The following is a 24,878-nucleotide window of genomic DNA, read 5'->3' on the forward strand; positions in this document are numbered from 1 at the left end:
TGATTTGGGATGCAATGTCATCTGCTGGTGTTGGTCCATTGTGTTTTTTGAAAACCAAAGTCACTGCACCCGTTTACCAAGAAATTTTGGAGCACTTCATGCTTCCTTCTGCTGACCAGCATTTTAAAGATGATTTCATTTTCCAGCAGGATTTGGCACCTGCCCACACTGCCAAAAGCACCAAAAGTTGGTAAAATGACCATGGTGTTGGTGTGCTTGACTGGCCAGCAAACTCACCAGACCTGAACCCCATAGAGAATCTATGGGGTATTGTCAAGAGGAAAATGAGAAACAAGAGACCAAAAAATGCAGATGAACTGAAGGCCACTGTCAAAGAAACCTGGCCTTCCATACCACCTCAGCAGTGCCACAAACTGATCACCTCCATGCCACGCCGAATTGAGGCAGTAATTAAAGCAAAAGGAGCCCCTACCAAGTATTGAGTACATATACAGTAAATGAACATACTTTCCAGAAGGCCAACAATTCACTAAAAATGTTTTTTTTATTGGTGTTATGATGTATTCTAATTTTTTGAGATAGTGAATTGGTGGGTTTTTGTTAAATGTGAGCCAAAATCATCACAATCAAAAGAACCAAAGACTTAAACTACTTCAGTCTGTGTGCATTGAATTTATTTAATACACGAGTTTCACAATTTGAGTTGAATTACTGAAATAAATGAACTTTTCCACAACATTCTAATTTATTGAGATGCACCTGTATGTGTATATATATATATATATATATATATATATATATTAGGGGTGTAACGGTTCAAATTTCTCACGGTTCGGTTTGTATCACGGTTTTAGTGTCACAGTTTGGATATGGTTCGGTATTTGCAATGTACAGAATTAAAAAAAAAAAATATATATATATATATATATATATATATATATATATATATATATATATATATATATTACTGCCAAATCCAAAATAAGAATGCTCTGTTTGGTAACAAACACTTCTACAGGTTTGGCCTGAATAAAAATAATTGTTGTACAGTAACAAGACATTAACTATTGTATTTGTAGTAAAAACATACTAACCACAAAATCAACATGGTTACTGTCATGTTTACAATATATAGCATAATCATGGTTACTATATGGAAACTACAGTATTATTGTTTTTAAACCATGGTCATTGTATCAAAACCATGATTTCTGCAAAGAAAACAATGGTGACAGCAGTCATGGTTACTACAATATTACTATAGTAAAACCATGGTTAATTTTTGCTGGGTCTTTAACTAAAAAACCCTTTTCTCTAGTTAATATATCAACAGTTTAACTTAATGCCTGTACTATTACGCTACATGCATCGACATAAAATGCATTTCAAACTCTACTGCACATATATTCAAAAGCTGTACATCACTATAGAAGGAACTTTGCTGATAAAATGGATACAAGGGATGTTGTGACACGGCTTGAGTGTTTTAATCATATGCGGAAATCACACATCTTCGTCAGCGGATAGGGAAACACATTGTTGGCAGTGAACACCCCAATCACTTTAGTTATTGTTTTATGCCTGTCCGAATCAGCACTGAGTGCCTGCTTAAAAACGAAAGGGAGTGTGTGCAGTTTCGGCTCATCTACAGCTCTCTGCTCCCAGGTGATTTCGGTGTAAATGATCATATGTTGATGTATTGCCAGTATACGGCATACAGTGCCTGATTTGTAAAAAAATGTTTGACCATTGCTGTTGTAATTGACTACAAAAAGAAAATGTTTCCAGACAGGAGACCTGAAAAGCGCATGGGGCTTCTCTATCAGCAGCTCGTTTTCTCACTTTTTCACGTTTTTCACTTGACATTTTCAACTACACACAACGCTTGCAGAACATTGATGTCATCAAGTTGACCCACATGAAACATAGGTGGAGCGTATACATTTACAGATCCATTCAGGTGCATTAGCAGAGGTTGTAACTGTGCGTGTCTATTTTACACTTTATTTTCTTCACAAAACCTTGTGCTCCAGATGCGTCATTAAACTTGAGGTGAACCGACCACAGTGCCAATGCTTCCCGAATCATGGGTGGCAAACCGTACGGTTTGTTTTTTTACCGAGAACTGTTACACCCCTAATATATATATATATATATATATATATATATATATATATATATATATATATATATATATATACATACATACACTGTACTTTTCTCTCTTTTTGTCAGTATTGTTGTTTGACAATTTTAACAACATATTAGACAGCAGCAGGTCTTATGGACTTTTTTTTTATTTCGGAATGTGGAAGAAAAGTATTGCAGGGTAAACTAGTGGTGAATTAGAGACCACTGCAATTATCATTTTTGTGTTCCCATTTGCACCAACAGAAAAAGAAAATTCACTGCTACATTTCTGAGACTTTCCATAACAGGAAACAAATAGAGAGCAGTGATTTACTATAGTCATAAAAGAGAAAGATGCTAAATCACTTCCTAAATCACTTTGTTAACTAGATTTTTAAAATTAATGCCAGAGTAATATAATACAAAGTATAGTCTCACAAATGTACACTGAAAGTTTGCTAGATTTACGCTGCAAAAGAAGGCAGAAAAACATCCTCATAGTCTATGAAAAGGGTCCATAGGCTACATTACACTGCAAGGCCTAATGCACAGATGCAATCAGATTTTTTTGTCCCACCTGTTTACGTTTTCCAACTGACTGTGTTTACATTAATATCTTGCCAGGTGGCCATTTTTATCAAGAAGTGCGTTTGACCATTCATGTACAACTGCAAGGCACGGACGCTTTTTACAGAACATGTGCAGAAATACTCATTCAAGTGTTCGAAAGCAGCTGATAACTGCATTGAGTCTGTACTTTGCACTACTGATATTTGATAAGACATCTTTTTTATCTTTGTATCGACTTGACATCCCTAATTAGCGTCATATTGCGCGTCACACATTTTCAGCTATCAGAATTATGAAGAACTCAATCTTAATGCAAATTTTTCTCAGCAAGAAATGTTTGCAAAAGCAACGGTTAATGGTGTAAATTTCAGCATTGACTGTAAGAAGTGCTCCCAAGCATGAGGAATGTGTTGGGATGTGAGTTTTATTTTCGCTGTTGGCCCAGCAGGACACTAGTGGACCCTATTTTAGTCCTATAGATTTATTCCTGTTCCGTGTCTCATCCCATCACCCTGAGATAAGTCTCTGTGGCCCCCCTGCCCCCACGGCAACTAGACAGGATGAATCGATTAATTGATTTCGGAATCAATTAATTGAGCTATTAAGGCAACCATATGCACAGAGCATGAAATGAGATCTTTAAGATGGCACATATGGTCGCTGACTGCATCGTGTCTCAACCTAAAGATCGGCTGCATTCCATCCCAATCTTTTATTGAAAGCGCAGTAAATGGAAAAGCATATTTCTAATTATAACGCCCCAGTTGTCTCTACTGCAGGGGCTGCTTGCATCTCAACGCCATTAAACCAAGCATCTCGCAATAGGGAAAGTGCAATTTTGTTAAAGCAATAAAGATGGCACACATCTTGTCAGTTTTACATTGGATGGTTTACTACACTGCTTTAGCATTTTATCTTCAGTTCCTCTTTTTTCACTGCCTTGAAGAGTGGGTGTTCTTTTGTTTATGACTTGTAATAACACAAGACAGATTTTTTCCCCTTCCACTTCTGCAGCTTTTCATGTATTGAAAGACCATCATTTTTCAAACGTTCTCTCATGTTTTTCTTCATTGCAGGCGGTTGGGTATATCGTGCCGCCTGTACAAACATTATGATGACACAATATTCATATTTACATTCCCCAGCAAGCCGTTCTTTATTCTTCATTTGAGCTTTAATTTTGGAATTTTTCTGTTGCTGTTTTTGTCAGTCGCCCTGAGCAATGCCTGATTTAAATAACAATGCCACACACACAGGCATACGGTCCATTCCATCGGTTGTAATTCCAATGAAGCTCGCTTTAACAGTCCTGAGCATCTGTAATGTCAGAGAAGGAGTTGTTACACTGGGATTCAGTCATTCTTTTGTTCCAGACAATATGATTTCCAGAGCAGTTGAAACATGACAGGACAGCTGCAGTAAGCAGAAGTAAAAAAAAAAAATGTCAAAAAACTCTCTGGGCATAACTGTAGGCTCATGGCAGAAACGCACTCACCTATCTGAAGCTGTATGAAGGAAAATAAATGCACATAATGTGCAGGCTAGCCACTGGGGTGGAATCACAATATAATAGTTTTTGCTTGGAACTCAACCCAAAATGTTTTACATAATACACAGCCATATGACTTAATACTTTTAAAAACACTTCCTTTTTTAACTTAAAGGATGCAACTAAAAAGATTAGCATAAATTCTGATTTCTGAAAGTTTGAAAGAACTGTTTGAATGCACCACTTGTAATACGCCCTTGTAATATATATGTAAAAAAACATGTTCATATTCATATTCATATGTGTTTGTAGAATACAAGTAGCAGTAAAAAAGTAGCAATACAAGTTGTCATTACATATATGTGTTCTAAGGATATAAAGTCATGTATGCACCTAGGGATAAATTAATAGTAACAAAGAAATGATTCAGTAAGTGTGGCATTGGTACAAAAGCAGCTTCACAATATGTAACACTTTTTTTTTTTTTTTTTGTATCTCATCACAAATATACCATGGTGTAAACAGTATAGCAGAATCTCTACTTCGACCATCACATAGTATATAACGTCGTACCGCCCAGCCCTAGTGCCATCGTGATAACATACACACACACAGACACACAAACTTACACAGTGGAGAAAAATAGAAAGTCTCCCACCACAATACAGTCATACAAGTCATACAAATACAGTCAGACAGAAAGAGCCACACACACACACACACACACACACACACACACACACAGAGGGCTAGGCCTTCTCGTCTCCCAGGCAGCAGTCCAGAATGAGAGGCATGTAGACACAGGGAGCAGCCAGCAGTCATCCGTGGCCAGAGAGAGCAAGAGAAAGCATGATAAAGTAAGGCAGCCATGTCACATTTCACCCACAGCCCCTCCACAAGGCCCCCCACATGCACCACATTACAAACTCGGCCTCAGATTTGTGCTTGCGTGCACGTTACATATGTTTTTCATATCTGCCTGAGAAAGGGAGGCTAGAACAGGTGGTGAAAGATTTCACCAGATATATTGTTAAAACGAGGCTGTCTGGTCTGGCTCCATGGGAGCGCCCAAAGGTACTGGCACAGGAGATTTGACTGCACATCTGTGATGGACCCAATCAAAAAGCCCCTTGGTCCAGCTACTATGATCATGAAAAACCTGGAAATATCAGTGAATTTTAAAATGGTGTTTTTCAGGTCTGGAAAACCACTTAGAAGAAACAGACCTGTTTATTGAACTTCAGGCACTTTTAGCACTGTGGACTTGTAGAAAGTAAAGTCTTGTTAAAACATTTTTTTTTACACTCTCATTAGTTTATTTAATCTGTCTTCTAACAGTGTCCAACAATGTACAGGTATGTACATGCACCACAGGGGATTTATGTCATTTTTGTCATTTCTTCTAAAATTGATGAAAATTCCCACCACAGTGTCATTTCCATCACATCTCAAATTCTGTATTGTGTTTAACTGAATTCCGTGGTGGAAATGACTGTGATGGAAATGGCGTTTTTTAATACAATGGATACTGGATACAGGACTCCTGTGCCTTGATAAGGCTAATATAATAGCAAACATTTTATGTATATGATGTACAGTTAACTAATATTTGTTACATTTTTGCAAATTTGGTGACATTACTGCTTGATTGAAAATGATGCCCAATAAAAAATATGATATTTACCTTGAGTTTTATATGTGTTCTTCAAACATCACTTGTCTCATATATCATCTCAGACATGCTCTTCACAGATACTTTTGTTGACTTGGTTAACTAGATCACCAATTAAAAAAAACTGGCAAAATGGTTTGGTGTGGTGGAAATGATGATTTAAAAAACAAATTTGATAGAAAACATTTTCGCACAATTAATATTGAACAGGTTTATGTTCATTTCTCTCCTCATTTAGATTATCATAGTTTTAAAGATGTAATAAATTGTATTTTCATTATGGATTTTCATATTTAAGTATATAAAGTCTTTGGCACTTCAAATGTACCAAAAATAAATGATGAAGGCATGGTAAAAAGTTTCTAAGCCAGTCTTAATATGATCTTCATATAACAAAAAGTTGAAATGTGTATGTTTAAATAAAAATCAAATACTGGGATATTAAATTGCCCGAAGTTGAAGAAACACCCAGTTATTCTCAACTCTAAAATGTTTCATCAGCAAGATATTGCTGTTGTGGAGAGCAAAACTTGATCGCAAGCCGTTTTGATTTTGAAGTTGAGAGCAAATAATTATTTTGAGTTAACGGTGTAACCAGTTCACAAATCCGTCTGAATGATTCGTTAGCAAATCAGTCTGAATGAACATAATTTTAAAAAGAAATCCTTAACCAGTAATCACAAAAGACTGGAAAGGACATCGAAAAGTCACGAAAACTCATTGGTCAAAAAAATGTGGCAACCCTGAAAAGCACATCACTGCCGCAAACAACCTGTGCACAAAGACAGCTGTTTTTGTCTGCATCTGAAAAACACAGTCCTATCTTTTTTTTCTTTTTTTTTTGACCTCATGTTTACAGATGGCACATCAAAATGTACCAGTTCTACAAACTGAAATTCTCAGCTTTTGCTCTCTCCTCCCCTTTTTTTCTACAGCAGACAGACGATTCAGCACAGACAGACAGCCAACAGCAAACACAGTCATCTGAAATCACAGAAATCAAAACACAGCCCAAGAGGCTCCACGTCTCCAACATCCCCTTCAGGTTCAGAGATCCAGACCTCAGGCAAATGTTTGGCGTAAGTACCTGCTCTCTCCTCTCTCTCTCTCTCTCTCTCTCTCTCTCTCTCTCCTTCCAAACACACAGTAGACAGTGGCCACGCCAGCACAGCTGAAGCTAGGGTCTGAGACGTGCTAGTGTGCTGTCTGACTGCTTGTCGGATGGTATTTGAGTTTGGATACTGTCTTTGATCTGGCTCTAGCACAGTGTCTAGATTTTGTTTTTTTAGTTCAGCATGCAGAGTCCCCCGTGGTCATGAAAAACTTGGAACATTTAAATTGTGTTTTTTCAAGTATGGAAAAGTCATGAAAATTTACAAAATCTTAAAAAGTCATAGAAAATCAAGTAATTTTTATGAGTGGTCATGGTCTGTGGTCATTAAAAATCCCAAGGCACTTCTCGTAAAGAGTAGTGTCCTGGCCAAATTCCCCCCATTGGCCCTTCTCAATCATGGCCTCCTTATAATCCCCATCCATTAATTGGCTCTATAACTCTACTCTCTCCTCTCCACCAATAGCTGGTGTGTGGTGAGCGTACTGGTGCATATGGCTGCCATTGCATCATCCAGGTGGATGCTGCACACTGGTGGTTGTTGAGGAGAATACCCTGTTCACTGTGTAAAGCACTTTGAGTAGTGTCAGAAAAGCACTATATAAATGTAACGTTCATTCATTCATTCATTAAGACCTGAATCAATACGTACTGTAAATGAGTTAATGTTAAGTAGTTAACTTTAATTTACCTTGGAGCAAATGTAGGTTTCCTCGCTGATGTTATACATGCTCATTTGGGAATGGTGAATAACACACTTTAATTCATAGCATGCTCTTCTCAATATTTATTTAAAGATTTATTTTTATTTTTTTTAGAAAGAAAGAAAAAACACTGTGTATATCCTCTCTATGTACCTCGTATCACTATTACAAATGACCCAGTAAATTATTATTATTTTTTAAATATTTTTTGGATCATTTCGATAAAATCACACTTAAAACTACTCAAACACACATTACTCCTGTAGGCTCTCATTGTAAAAAGGCAAATGCTTGTCAGAGAAATTGACGCGAAGCAACAGTTGCTAAGGCAGGATTGGTCAGAAACTCTTTTAAGGCGGGGCTTAGCGAAGGGTCAAATCAGTTCACAAATCGGTCTGAAAGATTCATTTGCAAATTGGTCTGAATCCAAATGATTAAAAAAAAATCCTTATCTAGGAATCACAAACAACTGAAAAAAAGGTCATGAAAATTAATTGGTCCAAGTGTCATAAACCTAAATATTTGAAGTTTTCACAGTGTTTATAGCAAGTGTATTAATTGTTTCTAACCATGTAATTACACGTGAATAATGTCTAAACCTAAAGTAAATGTCTAAAAAAGATTGAAAATACATGTAAAATAAAATCTTTTGCGCAATATAGCTGATCTTTGTGTCTGTTCTCTTTCCAGCAATTTGGTAAAATCTTAGATGTTGAAATCATATTTAATGAGCGAGGATCAAAGGTATGTGTGTGACTTACTTCCTTTGCATGCACTCATTTTTGACCAGTGATAAATGTGCAGTGGATAGCTATGACTTAAATTAACAGAATGTTTATTAAAAAAGGGAAATACAGATTTTCAGTGATAAGTTACTATTGCACTAACCTGTAATGTACATAATAAATCCTTGTTGTAGTCATGTTCACGTATGTAATGCAATCTCATATCAGCTGCTGTGCTACAGTTATTAGTGCTCTGTTAAATGGAGTGTGTGGAAATGTGTTTGGCACTTGTCATTGTTCTCTTATGGTGTCAAATGAAAAACATTCTCTGCTGAGCTCCGTAATTGACACTGTTATTCAGTGTTATGACACTTAGCATCATTCCTGTGCACAAACAATTTTCTTTATTGAACTATGAATTATGTTCTTCTGTTCCAGCTGGGGGAGATAATGATGCATGTTAACAAGTTCTGTAGCTCACAATCCTTTATCATTTGTCTTATGAGGTGTTTTTCTTTGTTATATAATGTTTTGTTATATGATGTTAAATGTCAGCACTTCTTTCCGATAGATTTTATTTCCTCTGTAAAGACTTATTTCTTCCCTTTCTTGAATTTAGTTTTGAGTGACTTTACTTTTCTTAGACATACCGTTTCATTTCATGTCTCCTTAGAGGTTCTAACAGAACCCGTAAATTATGGTTAATGGTTGCACATCTCGCTGCTTTGCATGGTGCAGGAGAAAAGACGAGAAGAAAGAGAGAGGGGTTAATGCAGCAGCAGCTGTTTTTGTGTGTGAGAATGGCAGAGGTAGAGCCACAGTGGATTTTCTTGGGTGTATGACTGAATTAATAATATGCATGTTGTTCTCCCCCCTCCCCTCTCCCACCTGCATGCAGGGTTTTGGTTTCGTAACTTTCGAAAGTAGTGCTGATGCGGACAGGGCCAGAGAGAAATTACACGGCACGGTGGTAGAAGGTCGTAAAATAGAGGTGCATGTAACATATATTTCCTTTCTCAAAATTTCTGTTATTTCTATATTTTTAAGTTACGTTTTTCTGTTGTCGCTCTTGTTGTTGTTGACTCTTGATTCTGTTTTCAGTGTCAATGTGTGCCTCACTCTCATCTCACTATTTTAGATGCATCAGTCATCTTCTCCTGTGTGTGTGCTCCTCTCTTTCTCCGTCTTTCCTTCCTTCCCTGCCTCCTCCCCTCCCCACGCTGCATTCCTAATACGTTTCAGTTATTCTAAGATATCAAATGAGATACAATACGGTCCTCTCTGTTATCTAATTGGTTTGCTTTAGTTGGCATTCACTTGTGTTTATTCAGTTCTTTTCTGTTCTGTTCTATTCTGTTCAGTTTTTTCCTTGTTTGAAGCATATTTTGGCTTAATAAGCAAATGGGTGCAATAAGTCATCAGGCAGAGTGCAAACAGCATTTGTGTGATGATAGCCAGAGGTCTTATTGCAGAGTTGATGAGGGATATGCAGTTAAAGCAGCTGTAAGCCAACAGCGCTGTTAATTGGCCCCGAAGACGCTGCATAGAGTATACAGAGCTGCTCTTAAAACACAAACCTTAAAATCCACACAGAACACTGCAAAGTATCAATATATGAATCAGTATTTTTTTCTTGTAAAAATATCTTTGCATCCTTTAAACAAAATACATTTACTTGATAAGCAAAACTGCATACGATGATGAGACTTTTTAAGAGAATATATCTTGAATTATGTTGAATTAAGTGTGTATTTTTCTTACCCTGTTAGCAAATTGTTCTTTTGCTATTTTAAGCCAAAAAAAAGTATATATACATTGCTTTCATCAAGGTACGCTGCCATGGCAGCTTTCGCTGTTACACATCTCCCGCTGAGTGCGTTTAGATGCGCTTTACAATATGGAACCTCCCTCCAGTCCGGAGGGGATATATATATATATATATATATATATACTGTATATATTATTGTTAGGTTTATCCTTAAAGAAATTAAGGTTACAAAAATACTTAATTCAAGATATATTCTCTGAAAACAAGTCTCATTATCTTACTGTATGTAAATTTGCTTCTCAAGCAATTGTATCTTGTTTAAAGGATTTTTAGATATTTTACTGAAAGACAAGACAGAAATTCTGATTAAGAAAAAGGAAAGATGTGAGCAAAACAGCAAACTAAAGCAGGTTTAAGCAACTGTGGGTGTCATTAATACTGATGCCCATCAACAGTGTCTTCAAGTGTTACAGTTTGTTTTTTGCAGCTTTTTTTGGTTTGTTTTTAATTATAACAGTGATTCCGATATAACGTGGTGCCGCCATTCAGTAAGATGTTGCCTATTTTGCCTTCTCATTTTCCCCCCTTTTCCAACGGTAGCTGATAGGCCCCTCACCAAACTCAGTAGCCATGGTAACATTACATACACACACGGGCGATGGCAGCGACTGGTAAGTGGAGAGAGCCATCTGCCATTTCACGAACTCCGTGCTGATACCTCGTGACTGTTTTTTGACTTGATGTTGAGTTTCTTGATGCTGTTTTCTCTTGGTACGCGTGTCACTTGAGTGAACATTTAGTTTTCTGAGAGGCTCTGATTGGACTGAACTGAATCGTGCACATCCTACTCAGATTCTGAACTCATGATTATGTTAAATAATGCACCCTCTTTTATATCTTTTGTTAGCTGTCCTTTAAGCTTGAATGATTTTTTTGTTTTTGTTTTTTACTTTCTTTAATTTCCTTTCTGATTATTATTCTTGTGATGAAGCACAAGGCTTTTGGAGTGTTGAATGCTAAATGTTGCTTCTTATTTTTCCAATTGTACCTCAACTTAGAAGGTTTAGTGTGTGTTGCGCAATGCCAAACTTTTTTTTTTATTATTTCTACATTTTCTTTTTTCCTCTAAACCTAGTCGTTCCCTCTCCACTGCATGCTCTGTCATAGATGATGCCTTTTGTTTGTTGAGTGCATTTTGTGTGTTTCTGTTTCCTCAACGTTCTTCAACTTGATCACCATCTGACAAGGCATGCTGAAAAATCTTTTTATGATGAGACTTTTGCATTTGTTTTCTTTGCTTTGTGTTTTTTTGTTTGTTTGTTTCTTTAACTGTTTGTTATGATCTGTAATAATGTTGACTGTGTTGAAAATAATAACTGTAATGCATGCAATATTTGTTACAAATATTTTCAGTATTTCCAGCGTTAGCTTCAGTATGATTCTTGCTCACATGTGCCTCTTTGTGATCAGGTTAACAATGCAACAGCACGGGTTATGACGAATAAAAAGACCGTCAACCCATATGCAAACGGTAAGTTAGAGTTCCATTTGATGATGTCAAACATGATATTGCTTTTTTAGATTCAAATAAGTATTGAAAGACCAAAATATATTGTCCAGGCTTATTAATTAGCCAATATTTTGGCATTTTGAGAGGATCTGCATCAGCTGCTTATTTTGCCCATTAACTGAAGTGGTAGTTTCCCCTTGTGTCAGTTTAAAAATCTATCGACATCATTGTCAGTTGACATTTGCACAATGCACATTTTCCATTTTCAAATATTTTCATGTAAATATTGTGTAACATAAATGTTTAGGTTCAGCAATTTTGTGTTCATCTCATTTGCGATCATTTGCGATTTCTTATTCATGAAAAACTAGCGTATTTACTTTCTGTGCAAATCGTTCATAAATCCATTTATACATACATTGGGTCTCATTCATGAAAATTTTGTAAATATATGAAAAAATTGGGAGTATTTTACATGTAAAATTGAGTTTCCCAAAAACTTTCCGCCGGATTCACGAACGCTTCATATTCCCCAGATATGTTAGCAAAACGTGTGTATGTTAGTGAATTCGAAACGTCCTTCAATAGAGCGCACATGCACATTCATTCAATTATAATAATATATGCCTATGAAAACACCATTTAAGGAAGGCTTCAGACTCTGAATAGGAATCTATTTAACGTCTATGTGAACAGTAATTAAATGTTTTTGTTTTTTTTATGGAGTGCATTCACATTGTAAATTATTGATTCAGCAAACACTTGCATGTTCATTCTAAAAAGAAAGTGAGGAACTCACTTTTGATGTTATCAAAGGTTCTTCTGTGAATTAAACAGTCCAAGAGGTAAATAAAAAATTGTTTGACATGAAGCTTAGTGTAAAAAATGTTCAGCTCACGCCAGCTAGGTTGTCTACCACCTGGTGGACATGGTGACCACCATTAACTTCTCTGGTTCAGTTGAGCGCATCGCCAGCGTCATTGGAGAAACTTCGAGTAAATCCAAGACTGTAACAGTGATATACCTTTGCAACAGGAAAAATCTTAAAAGAAATTGATAGAAAGCCTGAAAAAGGTCTTTGACCGAAATGCTGACAGTGTGTGGGCTTTTTCTTTTTTTCCCCCCATTTTTTATTATGTTATTTTTTTTAAGTTAATTTCACTCATTTAATTATTAGTAAAATTTTTCATCACTTATTTAATTTTACTTCAATCAAAATTAAGTCATGGCAGTTTGTTTGAAAGAACATGACACATTTTCGTTTGTAAATTTTATTCTTACCGACTAACATTTTGAAAATAAGAAAGCTTTCATGAATCCGAGAATTTACGTCAGATTTACACAAATTTGTTCTGTTCGTGTTTCATGAATGAGGCCCATTGTCCCATTGAATTGAATTTGAAAATTTTAGTAAGAATGATTTTGCGAACTATTTAATTAGTTCTGCTCGTTTTTCATGAATAAGGCCCATTAAATTGTATTTCATATATCAGCATCATATTGGCCACCCTTCATATCTTTAGATATCGGCATCGACCATTGACAAAACCATATCAGTTGACTACACAAGTAAGTTATTTTACAGACAAGCAATAATGGCAATTTATTGATAATTTGGTGTACAAGATGATTAGTAGGATAGACTTAACCTCTGGCACCTTTTAACCTTAAACATTTTAACCTCAAGCATGAAAATTTTAACCTCAAGCATGCACCTTCACATACAGGCAACTTTACTGTCTTATTCACAGCCTGAAAAAAGCCAACCAAATACCATTCTGATTCCACATGAGAAACATACTACATAAGAGTTCTTGTAATTGTCAATTTTCTTAAAAAAAAAACAAAAAAACTATTATGTTTCTCACAGCAGTTCTATAAGGAAGACTCACAGACTTGAGTAAAATGTATGACATTTATTTGATTAATATAAAAAACAGAAATGTAATGTCTCACTTTGGCGTAAGCCCCGTCTGGCAGTCCAAAGAAGTTGTACTCGGAACCGTCATATTCTGCCGGAGATAGGAGGCATGGGGCGAGGAGCCTACCCCAAAAGAGAAGATCCAGTCAGGTACAAACCAGGTCTCATATTTGGTGTTCATTCTGGAGAAGAGAACAAGGGAAATGTGAACACCTAGAATTGACACTTGCATGAAATATGTAATATCCCTGGCATGGTTGTGCAATACCTTTACAATAGGATAAGCTGTGCTTGCATTGACTTATGGCTTTTATGATAGAGGGGGCATTTTTTTTGTATTTTTTATTTTTTATTTTTTTGGAGTTTGATTTTCGTTTTTTCCTTTTTGAGTTTTCGATTTTGTACCCTCCGTCGAGGAGCCCGTGGTTCTGCAGAATCTTTTCCAAAGATTAACAACGTGATATGAGGCCCTATGGTAGGCCAGCGTTGTTGGGCAGTATCTTTGTTGAAAGATAAACAACATTTAATTATGAACACTCCAACGAGGGCAGGCATTGTTTGAAATATCTTTGACGAAAAATGAACAACGTAGCGTAGAGCTATATGATAATGGCAACGTTGCGTACAGTACCCTTCGTTGGAAGAAAACAACATTTGATTATGAACCCTCCGAAGAGGGCAGACATTGTTTGATGGTTATCTTTGCCGAAAGATGAACAACGTAGCGTAAAGCCATACGATAATGGCGATGTTGTGTGCCATACCCTTCGTTGAAAGATATCCCATGAGGCTCGAGCCCTCAAATGAGTTCGGCTTGTTGTTTGATGGTTATCTTTGCCAAAAGTTTAACAACATGCATAAAGCCATAGGATAATGGCAACATTGTCATGCAATACCCTTTGTTGAAAGATATCCCATTTTGATTATGAGCCCTCCGATGAGGGCGAGCTGGGCTTGTACAGTACCTATGCAAAGGAAAACCATGCTTGGGATTGTGGAAGCCCTGGTGAGGAGGGTGGATATGGTTATATGGTGTTCTTGCAGGACAATAGACGTGCTTGAATTTGATAATAGTGTGGGAAAAGATGTGGATGAGCAGTGAGAGCCCCCGACTGCCACCAGATGATATGAGGGTTGGGTTGAATATATTTCTGGTAGGATGAAGACCAGCTGCCAAGCATCTGATTGTGGGTTCTGATAGTCCTTGATGAGCCGCCGTTGTGGCCGCACCAATTCTGAATAAGTGCCCTTATTGATTAGCAACGGGGACCAAATTTGAGGTCCGATCGGCAGCGATCATCTATAGATACATTGTTGGAGTGTTATCGACAAAATGGCTAGCGTGAGGAGGCAAGAGATGGAGCGGCCTTTATGAATGATGCACATGGCGAAATGAGGTGACCCAAAGGGACCAGAGATTGAATATAGAAACTAGTGCCTGACCGATTTATCGGATGCAGAAAACAATGCTTGGGGTGATTTAGAATTGGTGTCATAACATAGTTTGTCCAGCAGAGCGTGCTCCGACTCCATTGTTTACAGAACTGAGCTGATGGTGGTTCTGCAGACAGTGTGGAGTTAAGTGGTGGAGTTAAGCGGTGTCTTCACGGTATGTTGCTAACTAGTTTGTGAAATACATACTGGAATAGTGAATAAACAATGACCCCCATCATTTTCCCTTTTCAGTATGACTAATATAACGTTAACCCTGTCCCTGACAACCATGTCACTCATGTTTATCACATCTGTTTGCTATGTTAGCCTATAGTTTGTCAGTGCAGTCAGTAACGTAACAGATTGAAAGGTAAACATCAGAGCATCGTTTGCAGCTCAGCATACAACGGTGCGGTGGTGGATTGTGTCTGTTGAGGGTTGATTTCACGCTACTTTGTTACCTAGTTGGTGAGATTCAATGCTGGAAAGTAAATAAACAATGTCCATCTTTTACTCTCCGTGACAACGAGCTTATAGCTAACTAGCTAACCACGTAGCTACTTTCATACATTGACAGCTGAGTGGAAGCTAATGTGTAAACATGTATTCACCAAACTGTTTTGTTCAGTATTCGCAGTTTGGTACCCCTTGAACCGAACAATTCCAGTCATTGCATTTACAAAATATAATTTTTAAAAGTCTGGTTTTCCACCATTGAAAGTTTCCCCTGAACTTGTATAGCAGAATGAGGTGTTACACCGCTGTGGCTGTTTATCTCTTGACTCGGCAGGTGTAAATGCTGAGAAGCTGTGCTTCTTGTTTTACAACCTGCCCCTAATTGACTGCCAGTATTAAAATAGTCAGCATTTGACTGATACTAAACAGTACTACTGATGTTTATGTAGCTATTTATTTTATTTGAATTTATTCTTCATTTAAATGGTCAGCAACTGACTGATACTGAACATACAGTACTGATGTTTATTTAGCTATTTATTGTATTTGTATTTATTCTTTATATTCTCAGTGTCCATTTCTAAAATTTGTTGACAATGTATAATGTCAAATATTCTTTGATACAAATATTTGTTTAAGAAAGCAGCTTTATGAGTACCTTTGCATAGTCATATCAGTGCAAAATCAGTGCACAATCCACATAGAAAAGGTCTGTTTTCATTGCAGCTCAAAACTTAACTATATTGGCCACCCTATCGGTAATCTGTGAATTTTCCCCCTCTAAAATCGGTATCGGTCTCAAAAACCCCATATTAGTGGGGCTCCAGTAGAAACAGAAACTGTGCAAATGGGAGGAAATGTGAACTATTGATCTGTCCAATTAATAGAGAAGCGGGGAAGCTTGCATCTGTGGGAAATAGAGCACGATGCCGGAAATTGAGAAATGTAGAAGAGCTATGGTTTTTCCAATATAAAGGGTATGCCCAGTTTGTGAGAACATTTGTTTAAACATCCAGGTGGATTTGAGAGTGGCACGGGAATAGAGGATGGGAGCAGAAGCTTAAAATAATGGAATGATCCGGCATGAGCCTTCAGACGGAGATTTAAATGTGCAGACTACTACTACAGTCATTTGTGAGCTGGACAGTGAAGTACAATTTGCTACATGATACCAAAATGATGTGTGGTGTGTGTGAATGGCTTTTGAGTATGACTTTTGGAAGCATCTTGATGTTTGCTTTGGAGAGGAGGGCGCCGTGCCCAGCCTTGAATGGGGTTGAAGTATGTAGATGCAAAAGATGTAATGATTGAAACTTAAGCTCCTGATAAAGCCCGTAAAACCAGCAGCACGACGCATGGTCCATGACATGTAAAGCTTCAGTCGACTGAACATTCGGTATCTGCTTCACAAGAACGCTAATCCGGCACGGTTTTATCCAAGAGTGAACGAATCTTACTTACCTGCTGCTAAATGTAAGCTGCTCTGACCGCAAATATATTTACAGTGAACAGAGCAAAAAGCATTAACATTTAAAAATCAATAAATGCATTTAGGCAAACATGGTTGTAGAAATAACGTAGAAAGCATTAAGCTTTCTACGGGAGGTCTCCTACGTGACTGAGATATGGATGAAGATCCGAGTTTGCTGATCATTTATGCCACGTAGGTTTGATGTGTGGCAGAAAGTTGTGATGTAGCAGCGGCGCTGTTGGGGAGGGAAGGCGGGCTTCCTGAGTTGGTATGTGAACTGGTTCACCTGTGGCCTGGAGAGGTCGGAGTTGATGGATATGCCGTTAACATGTCTTATTATCATTCCAAGAGGGACGCGATCCCACTGACAATCGGAAAATTGTAGATGCGTGCTGCGGCGAGGAGCTGATGATCCTAGATAAAAGGTAAGGAGCAGTGACTAATACATGTCCTGAGCTGGATGTTAGTTCGTCGGGGAGCAAATCGGACTCAACGTCAGATGTAGTGAGCTATAGAATGATGCTGCCATGTTGGCACACTGAAACAGCAATGTGATAGATTGTGAGCAGGCTTAAAAAGCAACGGTTGACGCACGATTGGCTAGGATTAACCTAGCTAATGGTGCGATGATGTACATCTGTGAGTCTTCCTGCTAGAACTACGCTGTGCTTACATTTCTCTTTTCGTTTTATCTGAAAAAGTTTAAATGGAAGTTGAAAACTGAGACAAACTTTCAGATCACAGCTGTTATCATTGAGATCTTTTTTTGTACTTATGACAGGCCAATTGTAGAAGTTAGAACCTGAGAGAAATCTGTCAGGCTACTCACTGCCCTATCCCTGCTCTGGATGACAGCAGCGCTTCACTGTGGTCAGCCCTCCACTGACATCATTAAGATACAAGCCCTGAAGCTTCTAGTTAGCCATGAATCCAACTCTTTGTCTTGTGAAGAATCAGATATAGATTCTTAGACACACCAATATAGCTAACATCAGATATCTTTCTCTGTCTGTGTCTAGGCTGGAAATTGAATCCAGTCATGGGTGCAGTCTACAGCCCAGAATTCTATGCAGGTGAGTGGATCTTCACTTAAAAACAATTGGCCCTGTAGTGCATTATATTCATAATTAAAAGATTGGCTCACGTCTTGGTCCTTCATTTATGAATGCTTCCTTAACAGGATTTATGAAATGCAAAATTGCTGTCAGATACTAGATATTGCAATTTCAAAAAAGTTTTAAAGCTCAATATTTATCCTTTATGTTATTTTGTTTTCATATATTGGACTTACAGTGTCCCAAAAAACTATTTGGACACTGGTGCCACACTTAAAAATGAATGGATGTCATTGCTGTGTCATTTATTTTAAAGAAAAATAGCACATGCACACTTTTTAAGCAAAAAGTAAAACAATAAAAAAATAAATAAAAGGGCTAGGATTTCCATGATAAAACAATAGATATATTGTTCCAAATGAAGACAAGAAGTGTAAATCTTGTTGGAACATGTCCATAGTTAATGTGACAAACCTTACTTCTGGTAATTCTGCTTGGATATCTGTGGGAACTGATTTAATTAATCCACTTAAACCACCTTGATACCAACTGGTTAAGAGTCATTGCAAAACTGTCCATGACTTTGTAATTGCCTCTTTGTTTGAGATTTTGTAACAAATGCAATTAAGTTTAGACAAATTTAAGCATGACTTAGGTGTCCAAATACTTTTAGGACAACTGTATATTCAGAACAGGGCTTGGATGGAAATCGTAACCGTAAAATAAAAAAATTAAAAAATTGGTGATTAACTTCATTATTTGATGGAAACATACAAGATTACCATTTATGGGCTTGGTGCTGGAGGTGTGTAAAAGGGGTGACCTTAATCTACGGGTTCTGGCATCGCCTGAAAGCGCTGGTAGGGAGAAAGAAGTGATTATTTTAATCACCCAAAGGGCCTGTTTCACAATGTTTGTCTCTGTGCTCTGGCCTATTGGCAAGAGGCTCCTAGACTCCATTGTCACTACTGCAAACACAGAACACATCTTTGAAAACATAATCCAGTGAGCTTCCAAAACCCCCAGGGCTTCATTTCATTTTATGGGCCTTTGAAACAGAGTTGATCTCCGTGGTAGAAAGACACGCTGGACTCTTTTTTTCACGTTTATTCACGTTTCCTCAACCTTGGCCATCTCAGCCTCTGACCTTCCCTGAACATCATTACCTCCCCCATTATATGTGGAAAATATTAAGATTTTATGATAATAAGAAGAAACGGGCTGAAAAATATAGAGGTGATGGAGAATATAATTATCTGTCTACGCAAGGACATCAAAAGGGCTTAAATATATTTTATAAATTAAAATCAATATTTTCAATTTTTCCAGACAGTCGTTTTCCTAATTCAGTGAACATTCTGTTAATTACAAAATGGCTCATTATTGATTTGCTTTCGTCTCACCTTTCAAGTGTCCAACCAGCCCACATACCATGAAGGTGCGAATGTTTTGTACTTTCGAACTCTCTGCATTTTTATTTTATTTTTTTATATCTCTGTCTTAATTATAATTAAAGCATCATTAATATGCCCGAATTGTGCTGAAATCAGAAAGCTCTTCAAATCAATTTTTTTTGCTTAACAGCAGAAAATAGCCATTGGCACACTGCTGATTAGATTACAGATGGAAAGATTGTACAGAAGTGGTTAAGCATGCCCTAGAGTTTGAATGGTGACTAAGCTGTTACTTCTTTGTTGTTGGTAGCGATAGCTTTCCCATGTCTCCTTGAGCAGAAATGGAAGGTATGGTTCATCCAAAAATGAAAATACTGTCATTATTTACTCACCCCCATGTTCAAAATCCAAATGACTTTCTCTCTTCTTTTTAACACAAAAGGTGAATTTTTAAAGAATGCCCTGGCCACTCATTTCCATGTAATGAAATTGAATTAGGACCAGGGTTGTTGACCTCCAATATGAAAAAAGTAACATAAAAGTATCCTAAGATTGGTCCATGCAACTGATTCCAAGTCTTCTGAAGCCTTATGATAGGTTTGAATGAGGAATAGACAGAAATGTAAGTCAGTGCATTCATGAGAGTTCCTGAGAAAAGCAGCAATGTCCGATTTGTGAACAAATCCTAATTTTGAGTCTTTTCAATGAATCTATTGATCCAGTTCACAATAATGGTCTGAATGATTCGTTCACGTTCACAATTTCAAAATTTTGGAGCTTGACACCCCCTGTCCCCATTCACTTTCATTATATGAAAAACAGTGGCGAGGATGTTCTTAAAACATTCTGTGAGTATGACAGAATTTTTATTCATTCCTTTAAGCATAGAAATGATTATACTGAAGTACTAGACTTCTTCAAGTCTGCGATGGAAAAGGAGCATCTTTGATTCATGAGGTGAGCAGACTTGTGACGTGAGGTCTGTTACTGAACAAGCCTCAGCAGTCACCACTTGAACTGGCTCTCACCTGCGGCAGGCTGTTGATTTAAGATAGCTTTGATGTTCATTAACAGCCCTCCAACTGAGGAGAATGAAAGCTATCGGGGAAGGCTGAGGGACGGCCAACGCGCCAGACCTCACTTGTCTGCCAGTTTGATCTCTGATTAAGTGTTACGCCTGACGGAGATTGGGCGGATGTTTGAAAATTAGACTTTCAGCAATTTATGCCCAGAGATTATGCAGATGCAGACCACCTCTGACCGCAGGAAATCTAAGGCTCTTCACTCTAGGTGCGCACATGCACACCCTCTTTCTTTCCCTCTTGCTTGCTTTCTTTTAGCAAATGCGTTTGCACATGCACAAGGTCAAATTCTAGCAATTATTTTTTTAAAGTCATACATGCTGTCTGATAACACGTACAGTGGGGTTCAAAAGTCTGAAGAAATATGAAAATGCTCCTATTTTGCATTTTTCTAATTTAAAGCAGCTTTGCTATTAATAAATAGAATGACCAACATTTTTAACTGATATTTACACTTTTCAACTTAATCTTTCATATCTTTAGGATCTTTAATATCGAGTTTACCAATAAGTTAGACACAAAATATTACATTTTAAAAATGAATTAATTGAGAGTCTTTGAACAAGGGTATTGCAGCGAAAACATCCTGGTTACTTTCATAACCTCCGTTCCCTAATGGAGGGAATGAGACGTTGTGTCGATGTAGTGACACTAGGGGTCATTCTTGGGAGCCCCAAACACCTCTGCTTTTTTTTAAAAAGGCCAATGAGAATTGGCGAGTGGAATTTGCATGCCACTCCCCCAGACATACGGGTATAAAAGGAGCTGGTATGCAACCACTCATTCAGGTTTTGTACTGAGGAGCCGAGACCAGGTCCCGGCCATTTCAGCAGGTAGTTCAGCATTGTGGCAAGAGGGACACAACGTCTCATTCCCTCCATCAGGGAACGGAGGTTACGAAAGTAACCAGGATGTTCCCTATCTGTCACTCACTCAATGTTGTGTCGATGTAGTGACACTAGGGTTCCATATACAAAACGCCACAACTAGCTGAACTGTGTTACGTGAACTGGTGGTGTGTGATGGGCAGACTGCTGTGTGCCTCATAGCCAGTGCACCAGGCCGTCACGTAACCTCCCCCAAAGCTCTTATGAGCATCGTACGGTCCATCAGGAACAAGTCAGCTGCCCAACTATTGGGACAGGCTAGCCAATCCGAGGCATCTTTTCCCTCTCATTTCTTGCCAAAAAGAGTGTAATTTGTTAAATGACTGGGAGCCATAAGTGTCTGCATCGGGGAGTGTCCCTCCCAAGGGGAAGACACTGCGGAGACCACACCCTGCCCAAAAAGGGGGGGGGGTATTTTGAGTAGAAATACGTCACATGGTCTTACCGAGTCTTGTCGGAAGTATATCATGTGGAGAGGTCCCATGGTAGGTCCTACCTGAAGGGGGAGGAGTTTCTACAGAGCATGGCGACCTCTGCCCAAGGAAGACACAGTTTGCCATCAGGGAAACAATTTTTGCAGAAGATATCACATGGGGTCGCCTTCAGGGAACCAGCACATGTGGAGCATCTACCTCAGTACAGGGGCTCATTAGCACATGTACTGCGCCGGTCAGAACGTTTCTCTGCAAACTCAGCTGCCAGAGGGCTAAGGAGGAAAGTCATCCAGAGATCACAGTCTGTGAACACGACTGGGAGTCAAGAGCGCACGTCTTCCCCCTCAAGGGGAGACAGCGCTTCCTTTCCGCTGTCCACCAAAGCAGACAAAGAGCTGCTCAGAGACTCTAAAGCTCTGTGTGCAATCCAAATAGATGCGTAAAGCATGCACCGGACACAGCAACATCAGGGCTGGGTCTGCCTCCTCCTGGGGCAGCACTTGCAGGTTCACCACCTGATCCCTAAAAGGAGTTGTGGGAACCTTGGGCACATAGCCCGGTTGGGGTCTCAGGATCACATGAGAGTAACCAGGACCAAACTCCAGGCATGATTCGCTGACAGAGAACGTCTGCAGGTCCCCTACCCTTTCGATGGAAGTGAGCGCAGTCAGGAGGGCAGTCTTCAAAGAGAGTGCCTTAAGCTCAGCTGACTCCAAGGGCACAAAGGGAGCTCCCTGTAGACCCTGAAGGACTATGGAGAGGTCCCATGAGGGGACGAGGCATGGTCTGGAGGGATTCAACCTCCTAGCGCCTCTCAGGAACCTGATAATCAAAGTATTTCCCCAAATACTTACCATCTACTGCATCGTGATGAGCTGAAATAGCAGCTACATACAACTTCAGAGTGGAGGGGGACAGCCGCCCCTCCAGCCTCTCCTGCAGGAAGGAAAGCACTGATCCGACTGCGCATCTCTGGGGGTCTTCGCGTTGGGAAGAACACCACTTAGCGAACAGACGCCACTTCAAAGCATACAGGTGCCTTGTAGAGGGAGCCCTAGCCTGAGTGATCGTGTCTACCACCGCGGGTGGTAGGCCACTTAGGTCTTATGCGTCCTGTCCAAGGGCCAGACGTGGAGATTCCAGAGGTCTGGTCGCAGGAGGTCCTTCCTCAGGGGAATTCACCGGGGAGGGGGGGGCTGTCATAGGAGTGTGAGATCCGAGAACCACGTCTGGGTGGGCCAGTAGGGTGCTACTAGGATGATCTGCTCCTCGTCCTCCCTGACCTTGCACAGGGTCTGTGCAAGTAGGCTCACTGGGGGAAATGCATATTTGCGTAGTCCAGGGGGCCAGCTGTGTGCCAGTGCATCTATACTGAGGGGTGCCTCGGTCAGGGCATACCAAAGCGGGCAGTGGGAGGATTCCCGGGAAGCAAACAGGTCTACCTGTGCTCGACCGAATGGACTCCAAATCAGCTGGACCACCTGAGGGTGGAGTCTCCACTCTCCCTTGAGGGTAACCTGATGTGACAGCACATCCACTGTGGTGTTGAGGTCGCCCGGGATGTGAGTGGCTCATAGTGACTTGAGGCACTGCTGACTCAATGGGAGCGTAGACCATCTTGACGGTTGATGTATGCTACCATCGCTGTGTTGTCTGTCCGGACCAACATGTGCTTGCCCTGGATCAACGACCGAAACCTCCACAGGGCGAGCAGTACTGCCAACAACTCTAGGCAGTTGATGTGCCAACGCAGCTGTGGGCCAGTCCAGGAGCCGGTGGCTGTGTGCCCCTTGCATATGGCCCCAGCCCATCTTTGAGGCATCTGTTGTAACCACAACGTGCCTGGAGACCTGCTCTAGGGGAACCCCTGCCCATAGAAATGCAAGGTCGGTCCAAGGGCTGAAGAGGCAGTGACAGATTGGCATGATGGCCACGCAATTTGTCCAGCGGCGCCATGCCCATCTCAGGACTCGAGTCTGAAGCCAGTGCAGAAGCAGTCTCATATGCATCAACCCGAGTGGTGTGGCCCCCGCTGAGGATGCCATATGCCCCAGGAGCCTCTAAAAAACTTTCAGTGGAACTGCTGTTCTCCATCTGAATGCCTTTAGACAGTTCAGCACCGACTGTGCGCGCTCGTTTGTGAGGCGCGCTGTCATCAAGACTGAGTCCAACTCCAAACCGAGAAAAGAGATGCTCTGAACCGGGGAGAGCTTGCTCTTTTCCGTGTTTGCTGGGCACACAGGGGCGGGGGGTCCACAGCTGGAGCGCCATACCTGCCAAAATGGGATGGTGGATGGTGGTCGTGATGACGGCCATGCGCACCGGATATGTGACCCAGGAGATGAAGGAACCATTCTTTTGTCAGGCTTTTGGGTGCCGCAGCCTCCTGGGCATGTGGCGACAAAAGATTCTCCTCCCGGCCCCCCACTGGGGGATGGAGTGGTCTGTCAACCAGCCCCAGAGAAGTGGGTCTCCTCGCCCCTGGATCGCCGTCTTGGGGGCACTTTGAAGCCTTCTTCGGGTTCTTAGCGGCCGGCCACGTGACGGGTGGCGACTGCTTCCTGCGAGGGCTCCGCAGCCGTTGCTGCAGGAGGACGCCCTTGGCAACAAGCAGACAGGGTGCGGGGTCTTAAACTGTGCCGGGGCAGGATATGTTGTAAAACCTCTGTCTGCTTCTTCACCGCCGAGAACTGCTGGGCAAATCCTCAACGGCGTCACCAAACAGGCCAACCTGGGAAATGGGGGTGTCAAGGAACCGTGCCTTGTCCGCCTCTCCCATCTCGACCAAGTTGAGCCAAAGGTGGCACTCCTGGACCACCAGGGTGGACATCACCTACACGAGAGACCGCGCCGTGACCTTCGTCACCCGGAGAGCGAGATCGGTCACCAAGCGCAGTTCCTGCATCAATCCCAGGTCAGAACTACCCTCGTGCAGTTCTTTTAGCACCTTGGCTTGGTGTACTTGCAGGAGAGCCATGGCGTGCAGGGCGGAGGCGGCTTGTCCAGCGGCACTGTAGGCTCTAGCCGTCAGGGACGACGTAAACCTACAGGCCCTGGACGGGAGTCTCGGGTGCCCACGCCAGGTGGCGGTGCTCTGCGGACAC

General features: G+C 40.2%; 2 protein-coding genes across 15 annotated transcripts in view; one reads left to right on the forward strand and one right to left on the reverse strand.

Moving 5' to 3' along the window:
• rbfox1 (RNA binding fox-1 homolog 1) overlaps window positions 1–24,878 on the forward strand; it is a 426,210-nt gene that overhangs the window by 353,308 nt on the left and 48,024 nt on the right. For 13 of the 14 annotated variants that reach the window (XM_051713882.1, XM_051713878.1, XM_051713887.1 and 10 more), the window contains 5 exons: window positions 6,758–6,901; window positions 8,328–8,381; window positions 9,261–9,353; window positions 11,601–11,661; window positions 17,942–17,995. In XM_051713882.1, coding sequence (XP_051569842.1) covers window positions 6,758–6,901; window positions 8,328–8,381; window positions 9,261–9,353; window positions 11,601–11,661; window positions 17,942–17,995 — 406 coding nt within the window. The remainder of the gene's footprint in view (window positions 1–6,757; window positions 6,902–8,327; window positions 8,382–9,260; window positions 9,354–11,600; window positions 11,662–17,941; window positions 17,996–24,878) is intronic. The other variant, XM_051713874.1, reaches the window with a different exon arrangement.
• Window positions 1–24,878, reverse strand: part of LOC127450113 (N-alpha-acetyltransferase 60) — a 436,968-nt gene that overhangs the window by 186,974 nt on the left and 225,116 nt on the right. The gene's annotated exons all lie outside the window — the stretch shown is intronic.

Source organism: Myxocyprinus asiaticus, chromosome 13 (genome assembly GCF_019703515.2).
Source record: "Myxocyprinus asiaticus isolate MX2 ecotype Aquarium Trade chromosome 13, UBuf_Myxa_2, whole genome shotgun sequence".
Taxonomy (NCBI): domain Eukaryota; kingdom Metazoa; phylum Chordata; class Actinopteri; order Cypriniformes; family Catostomidae; genus Myxocyprinus; species Myxocyprinus asiaticus.